The 18,715-nt window shown below is 34.7% G+C and overlaps 2 protein-coding genes across 5 annotated transcripts in view; one reads left to right on the top strand and one right to left on the bottom strand.

The window, feature by feature from the left end:
- Nucleotides 1-1,073: 1,073 nt before the first annotated feature.
- LOC134268200 (histone deacetylase 8-like) overlaps nt 1,074-18,715 on the top strand; it is a 74,401-nt gene continuing 56,759 nt past the window's right edge. For 2 of the 4 annotated variants that reach the window (XM_062750405.1, XM_062750393.1), the window contains exons 1-4: nt 1,074-1,172; nt 5,619-6,002; nt 6,140-6,192; nt 10,317-10,453. In XM_062750405.1, the coding sequence (XP_062606389.1) occupies nt 5,631-6,002; nt 6,140-6,192; nt 10,317-10,453 (562 nt within the window). In that variant the 5' untranslated portion in view covers nt 1,074-1,172; nt 5,619-5,630. Of the gene's footprint in view, nt 1,182-5,618; nt 6,003-6,139; nt 6,193-10,316; nt 10,454-18,715 lie in introns of those variants that run through there. The other 2 variants (XM_062750399.1, XM_062750411.1) reach the window with 2 other exon arrangements.
- Nucleotides 10,630-12,373, bottom strand: LOC134268189 (uncharacterized). The gene has a single exon (XM_062750383.1). The coding sequence runs from the start codon at nt 12,361-12,363 to the stop codon at nt 10,702-10,704; it is 1,662 nt and encodes a 553-aa protein (XP_062606367.1). The 5' UTR covers nt 12,364-12,373; the 3' UTR covers nt 10,630-10,701.

Genomic DNA, 18,715 nt, shown 5'->3' with positions numbered 1-18,715 from the left:
AAGGGGATTTAAGTATTTTTTCTTCAAATGAAGGACCAAGCCCTCTTCAAAGGGGAGATAATTATGAATTAATGAAAAATTAATGAAATCTTTAAAAATCTTCTTCTCCAGAACCAAGGGGCCAGGAAAAATGAAACTCATGACTTTATTGTGGAAGCATCCTCAGGTAGTGTAGATTCAATTTTGATCAAATCATGACCCCCGAGGGTAGGGCGGGGTCACAATGGCCGACCACTGATTTTCATAGGAATATATAGGAACAATCTTTACGAAACACTTCACCAAAACTACTTGGCCAGGAAAGATGAAACTCCTGTAGAAGCATCCTCAGACAGTTAATTAGATACAATTTTGTACAAATCAGGACCCTGTGGTCATACTGGTTCAATTGAGGGCTCCAAGGGGTAAGGCTGGACCACAATAAGCGTAGGAGGGAGCTCGAGGGGGTCATATGAATAAATAGGGAAAAAAATGTCTGCTCAAAAAAGCAAAGGCTTTTGTTGTATATGGAAGTGCATCATCAGGTAGTTGTTAAAAATTCCACCCCCATGTATTATTATATACATACATGTACTTAATGATCACAAGAAGTTAATTTTTTCCCATAAATTAAACTGGAAAATGGAATGTGTTTTATAAGTCAATTCATTTCTAAAAAAAAATGGAATAATTATGTAGAATTTTAAATCTCAAAATCCCCAAAACAAGATTTGTACATAAAACTTTTCAGTCATGAATTGCGCAGGAAAAAAAGAATAAATTGTATGTTTAAAAAAAACGAAAAACAAATATTTTAATTATTTTTTATATTTCAACAGATTTCACTATTCTTCTAAGAGAGTTATTCCCCTTTGTTCGTAAAAAAAAATATAGTATTTTATGATCAAAATGGCAAGACCTGTTTTTCATGCTTGAATGGTGAGTGGTGAAAAATGTTGTCAATCCCTCCGTACAATAACATAAAAATATATGAACTCTTACGATTTCTTTGGCTTATTATAGCACAATTAACTCAATGACTTTCCAGACCTCACTTTTCGGCTAATAGGCTTGCCTGAAAATAAAGCGTTCGACTGACTATGATTATTGCAGAAGCGGAATATTTTGCGGGAAACAACATGAAAGTCTGATGATATTTCATGGCTGAGAAGTGTCCCTGAACATTTTAAATGGTATGTATTGTAGGTTATCGCATATTCAAGATAATAACTTAGAATTTGCCTGTGTTATTTTGAAATACCACAGGAGTCGGCAGTTTTATCAATAAACCAGTGTAAACATAACCTATGAGCTTTGCGAGCGTACGCTCGCGCAGCTCTTAGGTTATGTTTACACTGGTTTATTGATAAAACTGCCGACTCATGTGGAAATACGTTGATAAGCCAGGCAGAGCTGGGCAGAAAAAAGAGTTTATAGGCCTATACCATTTTCGAATTTCCTCAAATATATCAACAGGTTGGGCACACACCCCCAAATGGTCATTTAACCCCCGTTTGGTGGTCAATCGCCCATATCGGCGTCTTTTTTACCTACCAAATGGTGGTCTTTTTTATTCAAATCCAATTTTTATTAAAATAAAGCAAAAGCGTATTTACTTTGGCATTGGGGAATTTTGATTAGTGCTGTGCGATATTACCGGTTAACCGGTGTATCCCGATTTTGTTCATCACAATACGTATCGCGGTATTATTTTGTGAATACCGGTTCGGGTTCGATATCCTATAAATTGTTACAAAAAGAGTTATTTGCCCCTTTCAAGGTAAAATATGGCGGCAAGCAACGTGAAGTTTGATCGGAAACCAGAGACATGTCTATCAGAAACGAAAAGACGACAACTGTTACATGAAAGCCCTTCATGTTAAAGCAGAATCTGAATATTACATTTTGATTCTTAAAGTTGTGCCACAAAAACTTAGCTTGCCACTTGCGTATACACAACGCGATCAGGCAGTTGTAATATGAACTCGAGAATAGACATGGAATTTGAGTTTTTGTTTTCTTTTAACATTGATGAAAAGCAAAATCTATTAAAAATTTTATATTGTGATATATTGCAATACGAAATATAATATTGCAATATATTGCGATACGATTTTTCAGCCGCGATACCCAGCTCTAATTTTGATTAACATATTCCTCGGGCATTTTATACAATTTAGTCAATTTTCCATGTGGAATTTCTTTGAAACTTCGTAAAAACGAAGCCCACAGTTGTCCATGACGGCCGAACTATTTGCTCAATCAATACAAAAAAGTATTTTGTTGTGTATAGTTTGGTAAAAAATATATTTAAACAAGAGGTGTTAGTCTAGAGAAGTAACTTTTCAAATGATCTTTCAAACTGCGTCTTTTATGGAAAAGAGACAAAAAATCGCAGTTAAATGACGATTGATATTTATACTAGGGAGACTTTAAAAAACATTCCAAAGCAGAGATAGTTTAAACATTGCTGTGTTTGGTCAATTTAGAGCAAAACATGTAATTCCATTGTTTGGTTATCTCTCCGTGTGGTGAGGCATGACTGAGTATGATTACTTCACATTGTGCTGAATAATTACCGACCTATTATCATGTTAACCAGAACTGGATTTCTTTGTCATTTCATTCAAGGAATAACTGTTCTAACTGTCATACATAGCCCCCAAACTTTCAGAACTTTGATTGCAAATGCGCAGAAAAAGACATTTCTTCAAGAGGGAATTTTTCATGAATTGTTTTCAGATGAGTTCAAAGTTGAAAATGATCACTGCATCAAAATGATAGTTTTTGCACATCCTGAGCAAAATGCTGTTTTACAGTCTTCACGAAAACTCACTAGCCCGACGCCCGAGGCCAGTAAAAATTGGTCTGGGCTAGTAAAAATTGTTTCAGAAGTAGCCCGACTGGCTAGTGAAAAGTAAGCAGGTACTTTCAGAGTTTTTGCTTTTAAATCTTAACCAATAAATAAAATCAAAGCACTGTAGTCCTATTCTTCAGAAAACTCCCTCATCTAATTCACGTAGCACTACTTAATAGTGTATTTTTCCATAAAAATGATCGTCTTTTTTCTCTAATCCAAATTTCCTCTGTTTGATCGTTTATGGTAAATACATGCAGAAATCCCATTTAATTAATTATGATCACTCATTTAATTGAAGAGTAAAGGATTAAATGAGTTAACTATGTTAACTGTTATCCAAATTTATATTAACAATGTATTTGAAAATTTAATATGAAAAAAAAGTTACTTCTTTGGGAGAGAAGTCTAATGTCCAGAAAAGAGGCTAATGTACAATACATGTACATTATCAAAAAGCTAAAAAAAAAAACAAAAAAAAACTTGTTTGTTCAAACTAATTTAATCTTTATTAATGATAACTAAAAAAAATAAATAATTAAGCAGAAAATATACGAAAGGAAAGAAATTCAGTCTGAAATTTAAATGGAATAGAGTGATCGATACAACAGTAAATTCTGCAATTTCATTTCTTTCTTTTTTTCTTTGGCTATTAAAAATTTCTTTGGGCTAGTAATACTGTCAAATCCACCAGCCTTACTGGCTAGTGTCTCAGAAAAGTTTTCGTGAAGACTGTTTTTATAGAAATAAATTCATTTGGTAGCTAAATCAAGCTACCTGAGGTAGGTAAATAAAGCTACGTAGGTAATTCTACCTACGTAGCTAAATGTACTGATTGTACTGGACCTGTTAAAAGGAAAGAAAAATAGAAGTAAGACCATGGATATTCTTAATCCGAAATTTCTCTGACTCTGACCCCTGCCTTTATATTATGACTTGTGCGGTGGTCAGATTAATAGTGAGCGCAGTGAGCGTCGTGAAGGCTTCGTTACTGCTTAAGGGCTCCCTTGTGCAAAGAGAATGTTCGGACAACTCCACATTCATTCATCACATTACGATAGACTTTTTTGACACCGTAATTTTGACCCACAATGCATCTGATTCACTTGTTTAAGCTACGTTCTCGCGAGAATAACAGCAAAAGTTCAACAAAAATTTACTCCCCTTGATTTAATGGATACATATAAAATACATGGTTACTGTCTTGAAATATAAGCAATATTTGGGCGAGGGTAAGAAAATGTGATAGATGGCGAGGCTTGCCAAGCCCTCTTATGTTTCGACCCAAGCCCAAATATCGCTTATATTTCAAGACAGTTATCATGTATTTTGTTTATCCTGCAACATATTAAAAATTTTTCTTACATTTGAACATCCAAACTAGTTATTTTGACAGATTTAGATACATCTCTGGAGTTGAAGCTATGACGCCATGGCGTAAACATTGCAATATGTGTGACATCACAATGCATTGCTTTTAGAACGTCAGAATACATGCTTGAGGCTTTATTAGGGCATTGACAAGGTAAAGATTTGGTTTATTAGGTTACCTTTATTAGGTCAATGCAAGGGGCAGTTGCTGGATAAATATTGAAAATAAATATAGTGGAAACATTCTTTATTAAATTTTAACACTGTTCACTGACAGGTTTTTTTTTGATATTGCAAATTACATATGACATCATGTGACGTCAGAGTCTAGATGTACCAATTGTCATGTGCAGTGATATTTCACTCGGAGAAGGAATTTTTTGTTTGAAATGACAGGTCTTTGTAGATTATGATTTTATAACACTCTCTTACGATTTGATTATATTATGGATTTATAACAAATAGCTTTGGATAGGCCAGAATTTTGGCATTCCAAGGTTATTTCCCATTAGCCGCCATACTGGAGGTCCAAATGCTCATATACCTTCATTGTTAAACTAAGTCCAAGCTTAAAAATTTCTTTATTTGCAGTTGCCGACCTATAATTTTTAGACTGGTTAGGTAGGTAGGCAATTTTTTTTTTTTTTTGAAAAAAAAAAATTGTTTCCAGATTTTTGTTAGATAACATAAAATAGAGTTTTTCATAGGCCTACTATACATGAATAAGCTGCACTCTTGGTATAAACTAATGATTGATGAAGACAAAAATTTTAAATGAAACAGTTTTAATATCCTGAAAAATTGGAGGAAAAAAATAATATTAAAAATAGCTAAAAAAAGTTTGGGTCGGGTGCATTTTCAGTGGGTCGGTCGGCAACTGCAAACAAACAATATTTTATTTTAGGCCTAATTAAAAATTTTTATATTTGCCACTTTGAATTAGTATTTCTTCATCATTATTTTTCTGAAGTATATAAATTTTTGGAAGCCATCTTTTAGAATTGTAAAAAAAAATTAATGAAGATTATCCACCAAATTATATTTCTGCTGCCATCCTCTTATACTTGGTAAGACAAAGAGGGAAAATCACCGAGTCGACCTCCAACAGGAAGTAAATCTCACTAAATTCAGGCCTATCAAAAACTATTAAAAAATAAAATGTAATCATGGTAATGTTCTCTTAACAACTCTGTCCTCATTAAGTTTGATTAACATCGCATAAGGGTTGTACCATTTAATATATATGATTTTGTTCATTATATGATTTCTCTACAGCATAATATCTTACCAGCAAATTGTCATATGCCATATAGGTACATAGTATAGAATTTTAAATACTAGGATAATTTTTATAACCTTTGTGATTCTAATATGATATGTTCAGTAAATTTGTACACATATAAATTTGTAGATGAAATAAAAGATGGATGTATTTGACTTAAGCAGTCAGGAGGAGTTCTCTCCCTTGAAACCTCTCACAAAACGAGCTCGGAGAATCTTTGATAAAGCCAGTGACATCGCTGTTTACCCTGGCAACCAAAATACTGACACAGGTGACACAGATACATTGACCAAAACCTCAGAAAATTTACATGACAGCAACCCAGCAGGTTTTGTGAACTCTGAAAATTCATCAAGAGGAATTAACCCACATTCTTGTATTGATGAGCTTGGTGTGAAAGAAAATTCTGAAATGAAGGATGAGAAGTTAGAGAGAGATTGTGGTAAACCTGTTTATATTTACAGTCAGGAATTGATTCAGCACTGTGATGCAATGCCTAAAATTATAAAAAGGGTAAAGTATGTGTTTTCATTTGTTGATTTACTGAGTGCTGTTCAAAGCTTTAAGCTTTAAAAAAGATAAACAATTAAACAGGATTACACTTGTCTTATTTATCATATGTAAGTTTTTTTTTTTTTTTTTTGTTTCAGGCGAGTATGGTTCATAGTTTAATTGAAGCATATGGATTACTTCAATTTATGCAGTAAGTCACTCATATTAATAAACATGAAAACATGCCAGTTAACGACGTTCGATCCTGATATTTGAAGTCTTAAACTTTTTTAGCCAAGTATATTTTTAGTTTTTACATACATATCTTAATTGAAATTCAAATCAAAATATAGGGGTCAATATGCTTCTTTTAGCGCTACAATACATTTAATATGACCTTTCTGCACTGAAATTTGTGTCTTAATTTAAAATTACATCTTCGATGTTTCCCTCCAATATTTTTATCCAATTAAAGCATGAAACAAAATAAACTCTAAATCTGTTTTAAAAAAAGAAACTTAAAAATTGTGACTAAGAAAAATTTTCAAATTGCTTCGCATAATCAATTATTTGACCTTTCTGCTCTAATAAAGTGTTATTTTTCCGGCATTGGAAATATAATAAGCAAGAAAATTATTTTACAGTCTTAAAATTTTTTCTGATTTTAAGGAAATAGGTCAAAGTTATCTTGAATATTTAGAAAAGAACATCAAAAGTGGGGGTATATGATGTAAATTTTCAGATATCACCAAAAAAGAGTCAATTTTACTTTAAAATTGGCTCAATTTTTTCCCGGATTTTCAGAATATATTTACTATATTTTTCACACTTTGTCGACAGAATTTATAAGAAATAATTCAAAAAATATTTCAGAACCAGCATAACATATTTCACTGCAAAAAACAGCTTTGTGTGCAACTAACATGGAAAAATAGGCATCCAAAATTAGCAGTACTGTTATAGTTCAAATGGAAAAAAACTGATCATTTTTGTCTAAAAAACCTTCCGCCACAAAATAGAGTCCATAGCTTATGCCCTGTTCACACGACAAGTTTAATTTGCAGTAAATTAATGCGAAGTAAACTAATGCGAATCAAACTAATGCGAATTAAATTGCGTTCACACGACAGCCAGGAGTCGACACTAACTTTTAAACCATAGTTGTCAGCAGGGCTAGTCATTTCTAGTAGTGAAGGAAAAACTTCAAGAGTACTGTACAACTATATATTCAAGAAGTGGTGTAAATCAGATGTGGATACTTAAAAATTCTAAAGAACTTTTGGACAATTTGAAATCACAAGACTTTAAAAAAATCAACAGCATAAAAACTTACGACTTTTCAACTTTATACACAACAATTCCCCACGACAAATTAAAATCCAGGCTTTTTGATATCATTGACAGCTGCTTCTTCAACAAAAATGGAACTCGTAAATTTACTTACCTCGTCATTGGTCATTTGAAAAATTATTTTGTTAAAACAGATTCTGATTGCACACATAAGTACTCTGAAGTTGACATCAAGAAGATGCTTGAGTTTCTGATTGACAATATCTATGTGGTTTTTGGAGACCAGGTATTCCAACAATCTATTGGAATTCCCATGGGTAAAAATTGCGCTCCGTTATTAGCAGACTTATTTTTATTTTCATATGAAGCAGAATTTATGCAAAATCTTTTGCGTGAAAAGAAGAAAACACTTGCTGTGGCCTTCAACTAGACATTTAGATATTTCAACGACGTATTGTCAATTAATAATGATAATTTCCATTCCTATGTCGACACGATATATCCTGGTGAGCTTGAGATAAAAGATACCACAGAGTCTGACACTTCTGCTTCATACTTGGATATTTTACTTGAAAAAGACACTAATGGTAATCTAACAACCAAGCTATATGATAAACGTGATGACTTTAACTTTTCTATCGTCAACTTCCCTTACTTATGCAGCAATATACCTTCATCACCTGCATACGGAGTATTTATATCTCAGTTGATTCGATACGCAAGAGCATGCTCTACGTATGAACAATTTCTTAAACGAGGTAAATTATTGACAAGCAAGTTGATGAAACAAGAATATCAACAGTCTCGTTTAAAGTCATCATTTCGAAAATTCTATGGTCGATACAATGACCTTGTCAGCAAATACAATTTATCATTGAATGAAATGCTGACTGACGTTTTTCATACCAATTGTTAGTCCATTATTTATACACTGAATTGACCACGGATTTTTTCTGTTATTTCCTGATTATGACAACGAGCACACAGCGGGTGTGACCGGTCGGCAGGGGATGCTCACTCCTCCATGGCACCTGATCCAACCTCTGAGGTTTCGGAGGTCCGTGTTTGCTCTGCTCTTATTTTGTATATTTGTTTAATGGACGTTGAGATTGAATACTGTTCGTTATTTCCATATCCTTCTTCTACAAGCCCTGTTAATGTATTAGTTTTCTAGCAGCCGAAGGCTGGTGGCCGAGTCGCGAAGTGACGAAGGGGGTAGTTGCGGGAGGGGGTTTCCCCCTCCTGCTGGTGGGGGTACGGAGGGCCTCCCAGGGCTCGACATTAATGCTTGTCCGGTACCAATGAAAAAATATTTAGGACAAGTGAATATTGCTGGACACTTGTCCGATTGGACAAGTGATTTTTCTATGTAAAGAAGTCTTCAAAAATAATAATTTAAAAAAACTATTGTAAAGTTTATCGAATATAAACGGAATCATTACATAAACCTGAATTTCGATCCCGATATCAAACGCTATGTAAATTCACACTTGATCGGGATCGATGTTCACTAATTGCAGCCATACTATTGCATGGTGTGGATCTTACGACGTTTGCGAGTTTGGAATATATTTGATTGATATAACAGATTCACTCGCGAACATTTATGCTATTGTCAGTACATGAAGTCTTGATAAAATTTAGTTTTATATGCGTTTGTATTATTTATCAATGACAACACTTATAAATCAAGCACATTTAATTTTTCAATTGTTTTCAAGTTGACATAACAAGACATTCATTGAAAATTTTCGGACAAGTGAAGTTGAAGTTCAGACAAGTAAATATCTAGGTCACTTGTCCGAATGGACAAGCAGGAGAAAAAGTTAATGTCGAGCCCTGCCTCCCCCGGGAAATTTTGAAAATAGAGATGCCAAATCCTGCATTCTGGCTGTTTTTGGGGTAAAAATTATATGTCACCGTATGATTGTACCCTAGACATTTTTCTGTTCGAAGAAGTACACATATATAATCATTTAGGGTATTTCGAATCACCTTTAAATTTTACAATTTTGACATACAAAAATAATAATTATGATGATAAAACATGTTTGAAAATAGATTTGATAATTATTAGATACATTTGTTGCTCTGAGTGAGTACTTAGTAAAATTCTTAGTAGCCCTGCAGGGCAAGTTTAAAGGCATGTTTGGTAGCCTGACCTCAATATTCAGTTGTCCCGGGCCAGCGGGCTACCATTAGTGTCGAACCCTTACAGCTAATGCAAAGTAAACTAATGCGAATTAAAATTTTACTTCGACAGTCAGGCATGGGGAAGGCTATTATGACGTCATTTGCAAATCACGTCATCTTATGCTTAAGCAGATGCATTTGACGTAATGTCACAGTGTCTGGAGACATATTTTAGTGATTAACACATTTTTTTCTTATTTTTTCAGTCAAAAATATCACAAGTACTTAAAGTTGACCACCGACATGACGCATTTAACTTAATTTTGCCATTACGCATGCCCCAAAATTTAATTCGAATTAGCTTCGCTTAGCGATCACACGGAGCTAATGCGAAGTTATTTAATGTGCAGTAAACTAATGTGAAGTAAACTAATTCGCATTAAATTCTCCGTGTGAACGCTAAGCGAAGCTAATTTGCAGTAAACTTACGTTTAATTCGAATTAAACTCTCCATATGAACAGGGCATTAATTTTACTTGAATGGGATTTGATCGCGGTTTTTTTCATTAGATATAGTTTAATTTGCATTGTAAAATTCAGTTTTATTTTTTTAACCTAAAATGATGCTTAAATTTATAAGTAAAGGACCTGTGCGAAATACGCTCAAAATAGCAGGATCGAACGTCCTTAAGAGAGGGTGAGATTCCCAAACAATTATAAGTGTTCTTTTTGTAATTTAAATTGAAAATTGTAGGATATTAGGAGACAAAATTAAATATTGTGTTCTTCCTGTATAATAAAAAAAAATTAAATTCTTATCTGCCGATCTATATTCCGTTAAGATTTTTTTCATACCATAAGGCATTTAGAATGAAATACACTCATGCCACCATTTGGATTATTTATTGTCAGAGTCATACCCCCACACAGAGCCTCAGACCAGGAAATGACCGGGTTCCACGCTAAAGATTACATTGACTTCCTGGCTTTACTCAGTAAACAGAGCGACGAGGAAAAATATGAAAAAGAGAGTGAACAGTATGGCCTCAGTAAGTGTCTCTAATAATTAACCTTTACCTTATATTTAACACAGAATTTTTAAAATAAAAAAAAAATTCACTTTCACTAATGATGTTTATTAAGAAATAAATAATGAATGATTTTTTTACAAGTAATATAAACCAATAACTACTCTAAAACTTTTTTTTACCTAGTGTTCATATATTATAGAACACATTTTGTAGTAATAAGCATTAAGCAGTGTTTTTAATTACAAGCAGACATGGTAAAATATTGTTTACATATATTGGATTTTCTTCACTTTACCACTGATATACTCAGCCACAAAGAGCTTGTCTCTGGTGTCTACACATAAACCACATGGATACTGTAGATTACAGTTATCAATGTAACGGAGGAACTGTCCATCCTGATCTAGGATGTGGATACAGTTTTTACAGTCTGCTGTCAGGATGTGACTCTGGCTGTCTGTTGTGATGCCGGCTGGATGAAATGGTCCCTTGGTCATAGTAGAGGGATGACCAGTGTATCTAAATCGGAGTTTTCCTGCCTGATTAACCACCACTACTGCACCGGCACCATTGTCAGCCACACAAATATCCAGGTTCCTGTTCTCCCTGATGTATTTAGCACGGGTATTAGATGAATACAGAGGTTTACCTTCACTATCAAGCTGAATGGTTTGTTTCTCTGTGGAGCCAGAGTAACGGACAACTTTTGATTGTTTATCATCACGGACCATGGTAACCAGTAGATCACCAGAGGAGGTACTACAGACATTGTAAGGTGCCCACCCCTGTAGTCTGATCACTTCTTGTATCTGTTTATTCTTCACTATGTTTACAGTTCTTGTAGCAGGGTCAGTATATACTAGATCTCCACTCCTTGTCACTGCTATGTCACGAAGCCAGTTCCCTGACTTGGTTTGGATTGACTTCAGTAGTTTGCCCTGGAGGTTGTAGAGTTTCATGACTTTGTCATCTCCACGTGTCCAGATTTCTTCATCACTGAGACAGGTAACACTGTATAGATATTTATACCCAGTGTCTATGATGGTGATGAGCTCTGGTTCATCAAGCAGTGGTTTGACTGGAGGACAGGATACAGCTTCTGGTGTCTTCATTATGTAGCCATTTTCTTCTGTTGTAATGGATAATGCTGACAGAGAACCAAACATTTGATGGAGCTGTTCTGTGTTGATCTGATGAGGAGAGAAACTTGGTAATGAAACATTGACTTTAGGAGGTAAACTTCTGAATTCAGCATTCCTGGATTTGTATGCAGAAGTTAGGGAGACATCATTGGAATCCAGTATTTTCTTCAGATCAAGTATGCTCTCTTTTACATCAGACATAATATGTTTAATTTCTTTTTCTTGTTTATTTAGAGCAGCCAGGTGTTTAGTTTTCATCTCATCAATTTCAGATTTCTGTTTGTTGACAATGATGTTAATTTCTCTGTGCCAGTCTTCTCCTTGTTTGGTGACAGCTGTTGTCAGTTTCTCATAATGTTTGTCCAAGTTGACTTTTTCAGAGTTCAAATCTAATGAAATTTCTTCATATGAAGGATATATTCTTTTTTCTAGTTCTTTCAAATCCTTGTTTAAAATTTCTTGAATGAAGCTGGGATTCTGTAAGACATCTGTTAATTTATGTCCATGATGTTTATCAGAGGCGATGCAGGTAGAACAGAGAGGAATGTCACATTTTTCACAGTAAAGTTCCCAATGTTTCTGGGTGTGGTTTGGACATTTTGGGTAGTTTGGAGAAGTTCTGTGTTTGTATGGTACAATTTTGTGTCTTTTAGATGAATCTGATAGATGCTCCCCAACACAGACTATACAGAGATTTACATGACAAAGTTCACAATGACTCTGTAATGCTGCTTTTTGACACAGGTCACAGAGGAGGATGACTTGGGCACTGTAACGGGGGTCCATTATAATCTTCTCACATTCAAGTACACTTGATGCTGTAAAATAGATTTAACTTTGATCATATATTTCTAGGATTTTATTTACATATCCTGTGCAAACTGAAATGAAATTATTTAGTAAAATGATAAAAACATTCTGTGACAAGAAAACATGTGTGATGATAGTCATGGTAATACTAAATAGGTGCTTTTCATGTATGAAATGTCCTCAAGGATGAAAATCATTCATAGAAAGAATTGAAATTAAACAAGGAGGATATGCTAGTTTTCAAAAAGGTCATTTCTTTCTTAGATTTTTGTTTATTCCATGTTCAGACCTGAAACTTTTTGTTGTCATGAAAATTAAAACACTCTCACAGGGTAAATTTTTTAGGATCCGTTTTAAATTTGAACATTGACAAGATGGTAACATGTAAAACTTTTGTTAGAACTCAATTTCCTGTTGACAAGTTTATCGCAAATCTCGCTTAAAAGTATAACACTCCAGTCGAAATAGCGTTGCCTCGAGTATTGATACTATTGGATTTGTCAGTTGAACAATTTGAATCACGGATTGCATTCTATAAAACAAGCGCTTTAATTGGTTGATTAGGACCCGCCCACTCTCGTGCAGTATCATTTGCCTTTGTAAGTTGGAAAGCGTCCAACGGCCTTGTGATAGTCGAAATCTGATGGTGACTTTTTGAGAAAAAAAAACAACAAAGACTTACTATGAAATCATTTATAGCATGTGACATATACCTATCGCAGACTGTACATGTATATCGTTTGATGACAAACACTAATTTCATTTTATTCTACATGTTATTCTGCCGATTTTCTATTCACGGCATTTTCAATTTTCGTTGGTGCGAATTGAAAACGCGTACATGCGAAGAAAACATATCCACCCGTTGAAAAAATATAAATTTATATGTGGTAAAACATCGGATTAAATTAAAAGCTAACTGTTTTGTTGTCTCGAGTATCAAAAATACCATGTTTCAAATGTGTGTGTGCACTGCATACCTATTTTGATTGTCGTCATGGCAATATTTAAACTTGCGATCTGGAAAAAAAACCCGAAATCCTTGTGCAGTGCACTTTTTACTGTAATGGCGAATATAATTTATATGTTCACTATAAAATAATTAATATCACTTACATATACCAAAACTAAGTACGTTTAATTTTATTGATCATGTTGATACATGTACTGAAGAAAAAATGGGGAAAACGGCCGTGTTTTTCAATCGCCAAAATATTTTGGTAATTGAAAAACACGGCTGTTTTCCAATCGCCAAAATATGCCCCTGGTGATGTGTATCATTTTGAAGCCAGTCCTGGGATAGATATTATTTGAAGATCATTAAAGGTTACCCACACTCACAATAATTTCATAAAATATTGTCCTCTGAATACTTCGCTCAGTAAAGGGGACCTACCACTTGGTTACAAGTTTTCTAGAGCTGTCTTTCTTGGAAACATTCCATGAGAAAGTGGGCGGGCTTATAAAAAAGCACCAATCAGATTCTTTGTTGCATTGTATAGTTTGAATATAGCCGAACTGAATTGTAAAACTGTTAAATCCAAATGTGTCATCACCCAACGCAATGCTGATAAAGTCAAAGTGTATACTTTTGTGCGAGATTTGCGATAAAGGTGAAGTATAAGATGCATATACATGTACCATGTATACTTATATGTGACCTCAAAACCCCATGCTGAGACCATCACTGTGCATGTATCCAGTCTTTTTTTTTTTAAGTATAACTTCACACACAAGTAGAGTTCATTAAGAAACAGAAACTTGTACAGAGTTGTTTTTTATTTCAAAGACAATTGTTGCTAGGATTGCTAAAAATAGAAATTTCTTTGAATGAAATGCTTGCACAGTGGTTAGAGCATCTCCCCCAGTGTCGCAATGTAAGGAGTTGATTCTCACATTGCAGGTTGGAATCCCATTGTGGGACGTGGAGACCGGTCCCTTGAATGAGAGCATGTAAACCAAGGTCAAGTGTTGAGTAAGCTGCGGGCACAAAAACACAGTTAACCGGGTACTCGTTGACATCCCTAGTATCAACATATGAGTATGATAAAAAATATCTTGAATGATGAGCTAAACACTCATTTAAGAAAAGTTAGGTCAAGGTCGAATGAAAGGTCAAGGTAAAAAAATGTAAATGCAGTTGTATATCTCATCAATATCTATCATCCTATGAAGTTTGATGAAGTTTTAGTTTATCAAACTTTATATGCTGATACATACTGATGAGAGCTACTCAACTGCATCAACATTTTAACCTTGACCTTTCTGTTGAAACTGAACTTTGAACTGAGCTAAACGCAAAGTGTGACAGAAGGACGGAAGACTGACATAACAAACACTATATGCCCCTGCCATATTTATGTTGGGCATAAAAAAATTCTAATTTGTAAGGAATATTAAAGACAAATAAAAGGAAATGTAAATATTATTAGCTCACCTGAGCGAAGACTCAAGTGAGCTTTTCTAATCAAAATTTGTCTGTTGTCTGTCGTTATTAGTCATTGTCGTTGTTAACTTTTTACCTTTTCATCTTCATCTCAAGAACCACAGGGCCGATTTCAACCAAACTTACCACAAAGTATCCTTTGGTGAAAAGGGTTCAAGTTTTTTCAAATGAAGGGCCAAAGCCTCTTCCAAGGGGAAATAATTATGAATTGATGAAAGATTGATGGCGTCTTTTAAAAATCTTCTTCTAAAAAACCATTGGGCCAAGGAAAGATAAAACTTATGTAGAAGCATCATCAGGTAGTGTAGATTTAATTTTGTTCAAATCATGAACCCGGGGGGGGGGGGGGGGGGGGGGGGGTACATGTAGGGCATGGCCACAATGGCTGATCACAGGTTTAAGTAGGAATATATAGGAAAAATCTTGTAAACTCTTCCTCTCCAGAACCACTGGACCAGGAAAGCAGAAACTCATGTGGAAGCACTGTCAGGTAGGATAGATTCAATTTTGTTCAAATCATGACACCCCCCCCCCCAGGGGTTTGGCAGGGCCACAATGGCTGATCACAGGTTTAAGTAAGAATATATATGAAAAATCTGAACGATCAAAGATTTACAAAGAATTATATAGGAAAAAACTTTCCTCCAATCCATTAGTCCAGGAAAGAGGAAACTTATGTGAAAACATCCTCAGGTAGTGTAGATTCAAGTTTGTTCAAATCATAATCTCCCAAGGATAGGGAGAGGTCATAATGGCGGATCAAAGTTTTACATAAGATTACATAGGAAAAATCTTCTCAAGATCAGCAAAGCTATGATTTGTGAAATTAATATGGAAACATCCTCAGAGTTCATTCAAGTTTGTTCATATCATGACCCCCGGGGGGTAAGGTTAGGTCATGATTGGCAATCAAATCTTTACATAGATTTATAAAAGAAAAATCTTTAAAACCCTTTGTCTCAAGTATGGTGAAATTATACATGTATGCTTTATTAGTCCCCTACCGGTGAAACCGGAGGGGACTGTAGGTTTCCTCTGCGTCCGTCCGTCCGTCTGTCTGTCCCACTTGGTTTTCCGCACTTTTTTTCTAAACGCTGGCAGATATTGTGCTGAATTTTGGTAAGTGGGTGTATCTTTATGAGTTACAGATCAAGTTTGAAGATCGTTGCGATTCAATGATTTTTTACGGAATTACGGCCTTTTCAATTTTTCAGGGTTTTCCGCATTTTTTTTCTAAACGCTTGTAGATATTGAGCCGAATTTTGGTATGCCAGTTTATCTTGATGAGTTACAGATCAAGTTTGAATTTTGCATAGCTTCATTGATTTTTGACAGAATTATGGCTTTTTGAATTTTTTACATTTGTTTAATTAAGATCGGGATGTGGATTATTAGTCCCCTACCGGTGAAACCGGAGGAGACTATAGGTTTCCTCTGCGTCCGTCCGTCCGTCCGTCCGTCTGTCTGTCTGTCTGTCCGTCTGTCTGTCTGTCCCCGTCAGTCTGTCCCACTTGGTTTTCCGCACTTTTTTTCTAAACGCTTGCAGATATTGAGCTGAATTTTGGTACGTAAGTGTATCTTAATGAGTTACAGATCAAGTTTGAATTTCGTTTTGCTTCATTAATTTTTGACAGAATTGTGGCATTTTGATAATTTTTCATTCTCACTTGGTTTTCCGCACTTTTTTTCTAAACGCTTGCAGATATTAAGCTGAATTTTGGTAGGTGAGTGTATCTTAATGAGTTACAGATCAAGTTTGAATTTCGTTTCGCTTCATTGATTTCTGACAGAATTATGGCATTTTGAATATTTTTCATAATCGCTTAATTAAGATCGGGTTCGAACTGCGCTAACTTCCGATTGTCGACAAAAATATGAAGCGAGGAAAAGACGATGGATAAATGAGTTGAATTGTCGTCTTAATGTTTATTATTTTATTAGATTTAAGGCATTTACAACTTGAAAATCTTTCAGTTTAACCTTGGACATGACTTTTGCACATTAAAAAATGGCATCCTGAAGAAAAAGGGGAACCCGGTAGGGGACATGTATTGCTTATGCAATACTCTCAGAATGCTTGTTTTAATAGGTTTAATGCATTCACAAAATAAAAATCATGCAGCTTTACCTTGGACATAACTTTTGCATGTTATAAAATGACATCCTGAGAAAAGGGGGAACCCGGTAGGGGACATGTATTGCTTATGCAATACTCTCAGAATGCTTGTTGATATGGTGACATTCTCAAGTAATAAAAACATCAAATGCCCCCTCCACCAACAAGTAAACTTTTCAATACTGAGCTGATTTGTGTTTTTTAAAAAGCCTATGTGCTCAGGTGAGGGATGTGGCCCATGGGCCTCTTGTATTTTAAACTACAGGTAACTCTTGATGGCTTGAACTTCGTTCTCTCGAAGTTCTTGATCGCTCGAAGTGAGTCTCCTGTCCAGAGACTTAAATTTACTCTTGATTTCTCGAACTCTTGATCTCTCGAAACCCTTGATCTCTCGAAGTAAAATTGCAGTCCCGCTGTGCATATTCTATTGAATTTCACACTTGATACCTCGAAGTGGCTATGTGTATACAAAGTTACATAATTAGCAACTTTACATGGACATTTAATGACCCCAGGCAGAAGACGCGGGTCTCGTGAAACGGGATGTTTATTTAGGTGACACTTATTCTGCAAGGTGATAATTGATTTATAATTAATCTTATGGTGCCTATATCCTATCAAAATAATTATCATTGTATTACGATAATTCAGAAACTTAGTGTCGCTGAGAAATTTTAATTGCAGATTACGAGACGAAACAATTAATGAATTAAATTTTTATTGCGAATCAGTTTCAAAGTTTAACGAAATATGAAAATTCAAAAACAGCATCGCTGTCAATATGACGACTTTTTTGGTACAAATACATACAGAATTTCGTTCAATGCATATGTTTGGAAAAGTCACAATGCTATGTACCACGCGACGCTGGTCTGTGCCGTTTTCATATAACGTCCGTATGATAATTTTTTTTTTAAACACGAACTGACGATGTACATTTTTCAGCTTTACTCAGTTAAATAAATATATCGTTGTTTTGTGAAAACCACGTGTAAAAGGTAAGAATTTCATGAAAATCATTACATCCAGTATGACTAATTTTAAAACCTGTCAAATAAACCTGGAAAAATCTGGACTCTTGAAAACTCGAACTCTTGATCTCTCGAAGTTTTTCCTCGGTCCTGCGGACTTCGAGGTTTTGAGAGTTACCTGTAGATTATATTTCCATTATTTATCAAAACAAATCTTATAACAAATAAAAGAAAATTATTCGTGAAATGTAATTTATTTACCTTTGTTCTGTGTCAAATTTTCATCATTCAGGTACACAACTAAATCCTCAGGTTCAAGGTCAAAATTGGCAAGGTATGGAGGAAACAAAAGTACATCCAGTATCTGTTTACCAATCTCTCCACTTTCCAAGTCCTGCCTATATAGGTTATAGCCTCTCTCTGATGTAAAGGTCAACTTAAGAAGTAAGCTGCCTTTAGAGCTTTCTAAATGAGCAGAGTAATTTCTCTTTAGCTTTAAGTTAAATCGGAGAAATCTGGACAATATTTTCATTTTATTTCCTTGTAAATTGGCATAAGCTTCTATCTTTTGTGTTAAATCACTAAAGAATGGATCAGAAGCAAGTCTTGGATTTTCTATGTTGTCCTCTCTTATGAAATCTTCTATTGATTCGTAAATTTGCTCTAAATCTGATTCAGATGTGTTTTCATGAATGCTGTCAACCATAATATTCAGAATGTTGACACTATTTTCTGTCAATGTTTCTGCAAATTTCCTTTTCCCTGGATTTCTGGTTTCAATTTTTACCGTTTCTT

The sequence above is a fragment of the Saccostrea cucullata genome, unplaced genomic scaffold (assembly GCF_032062105.1).
Source record: "Saccostrea cucullata isolate Sc308-1 unplaced genomic scaffold, CSIRO_AGI_Scuc_v1 ctg4209, whole genome shotgun sequence".
Lineage (NCBI taxonomy): Eukaryota > Metazoa > Mollusca > Bivalvia > Ostreida > Ostreidae > Saccostrea > Saccostrea cuccullata.
The sequence above is the reverse complement of the archived record's forward strand: the minus strand, read 5'-3'. Positions and strand labels throughout refer to the sequence as shown.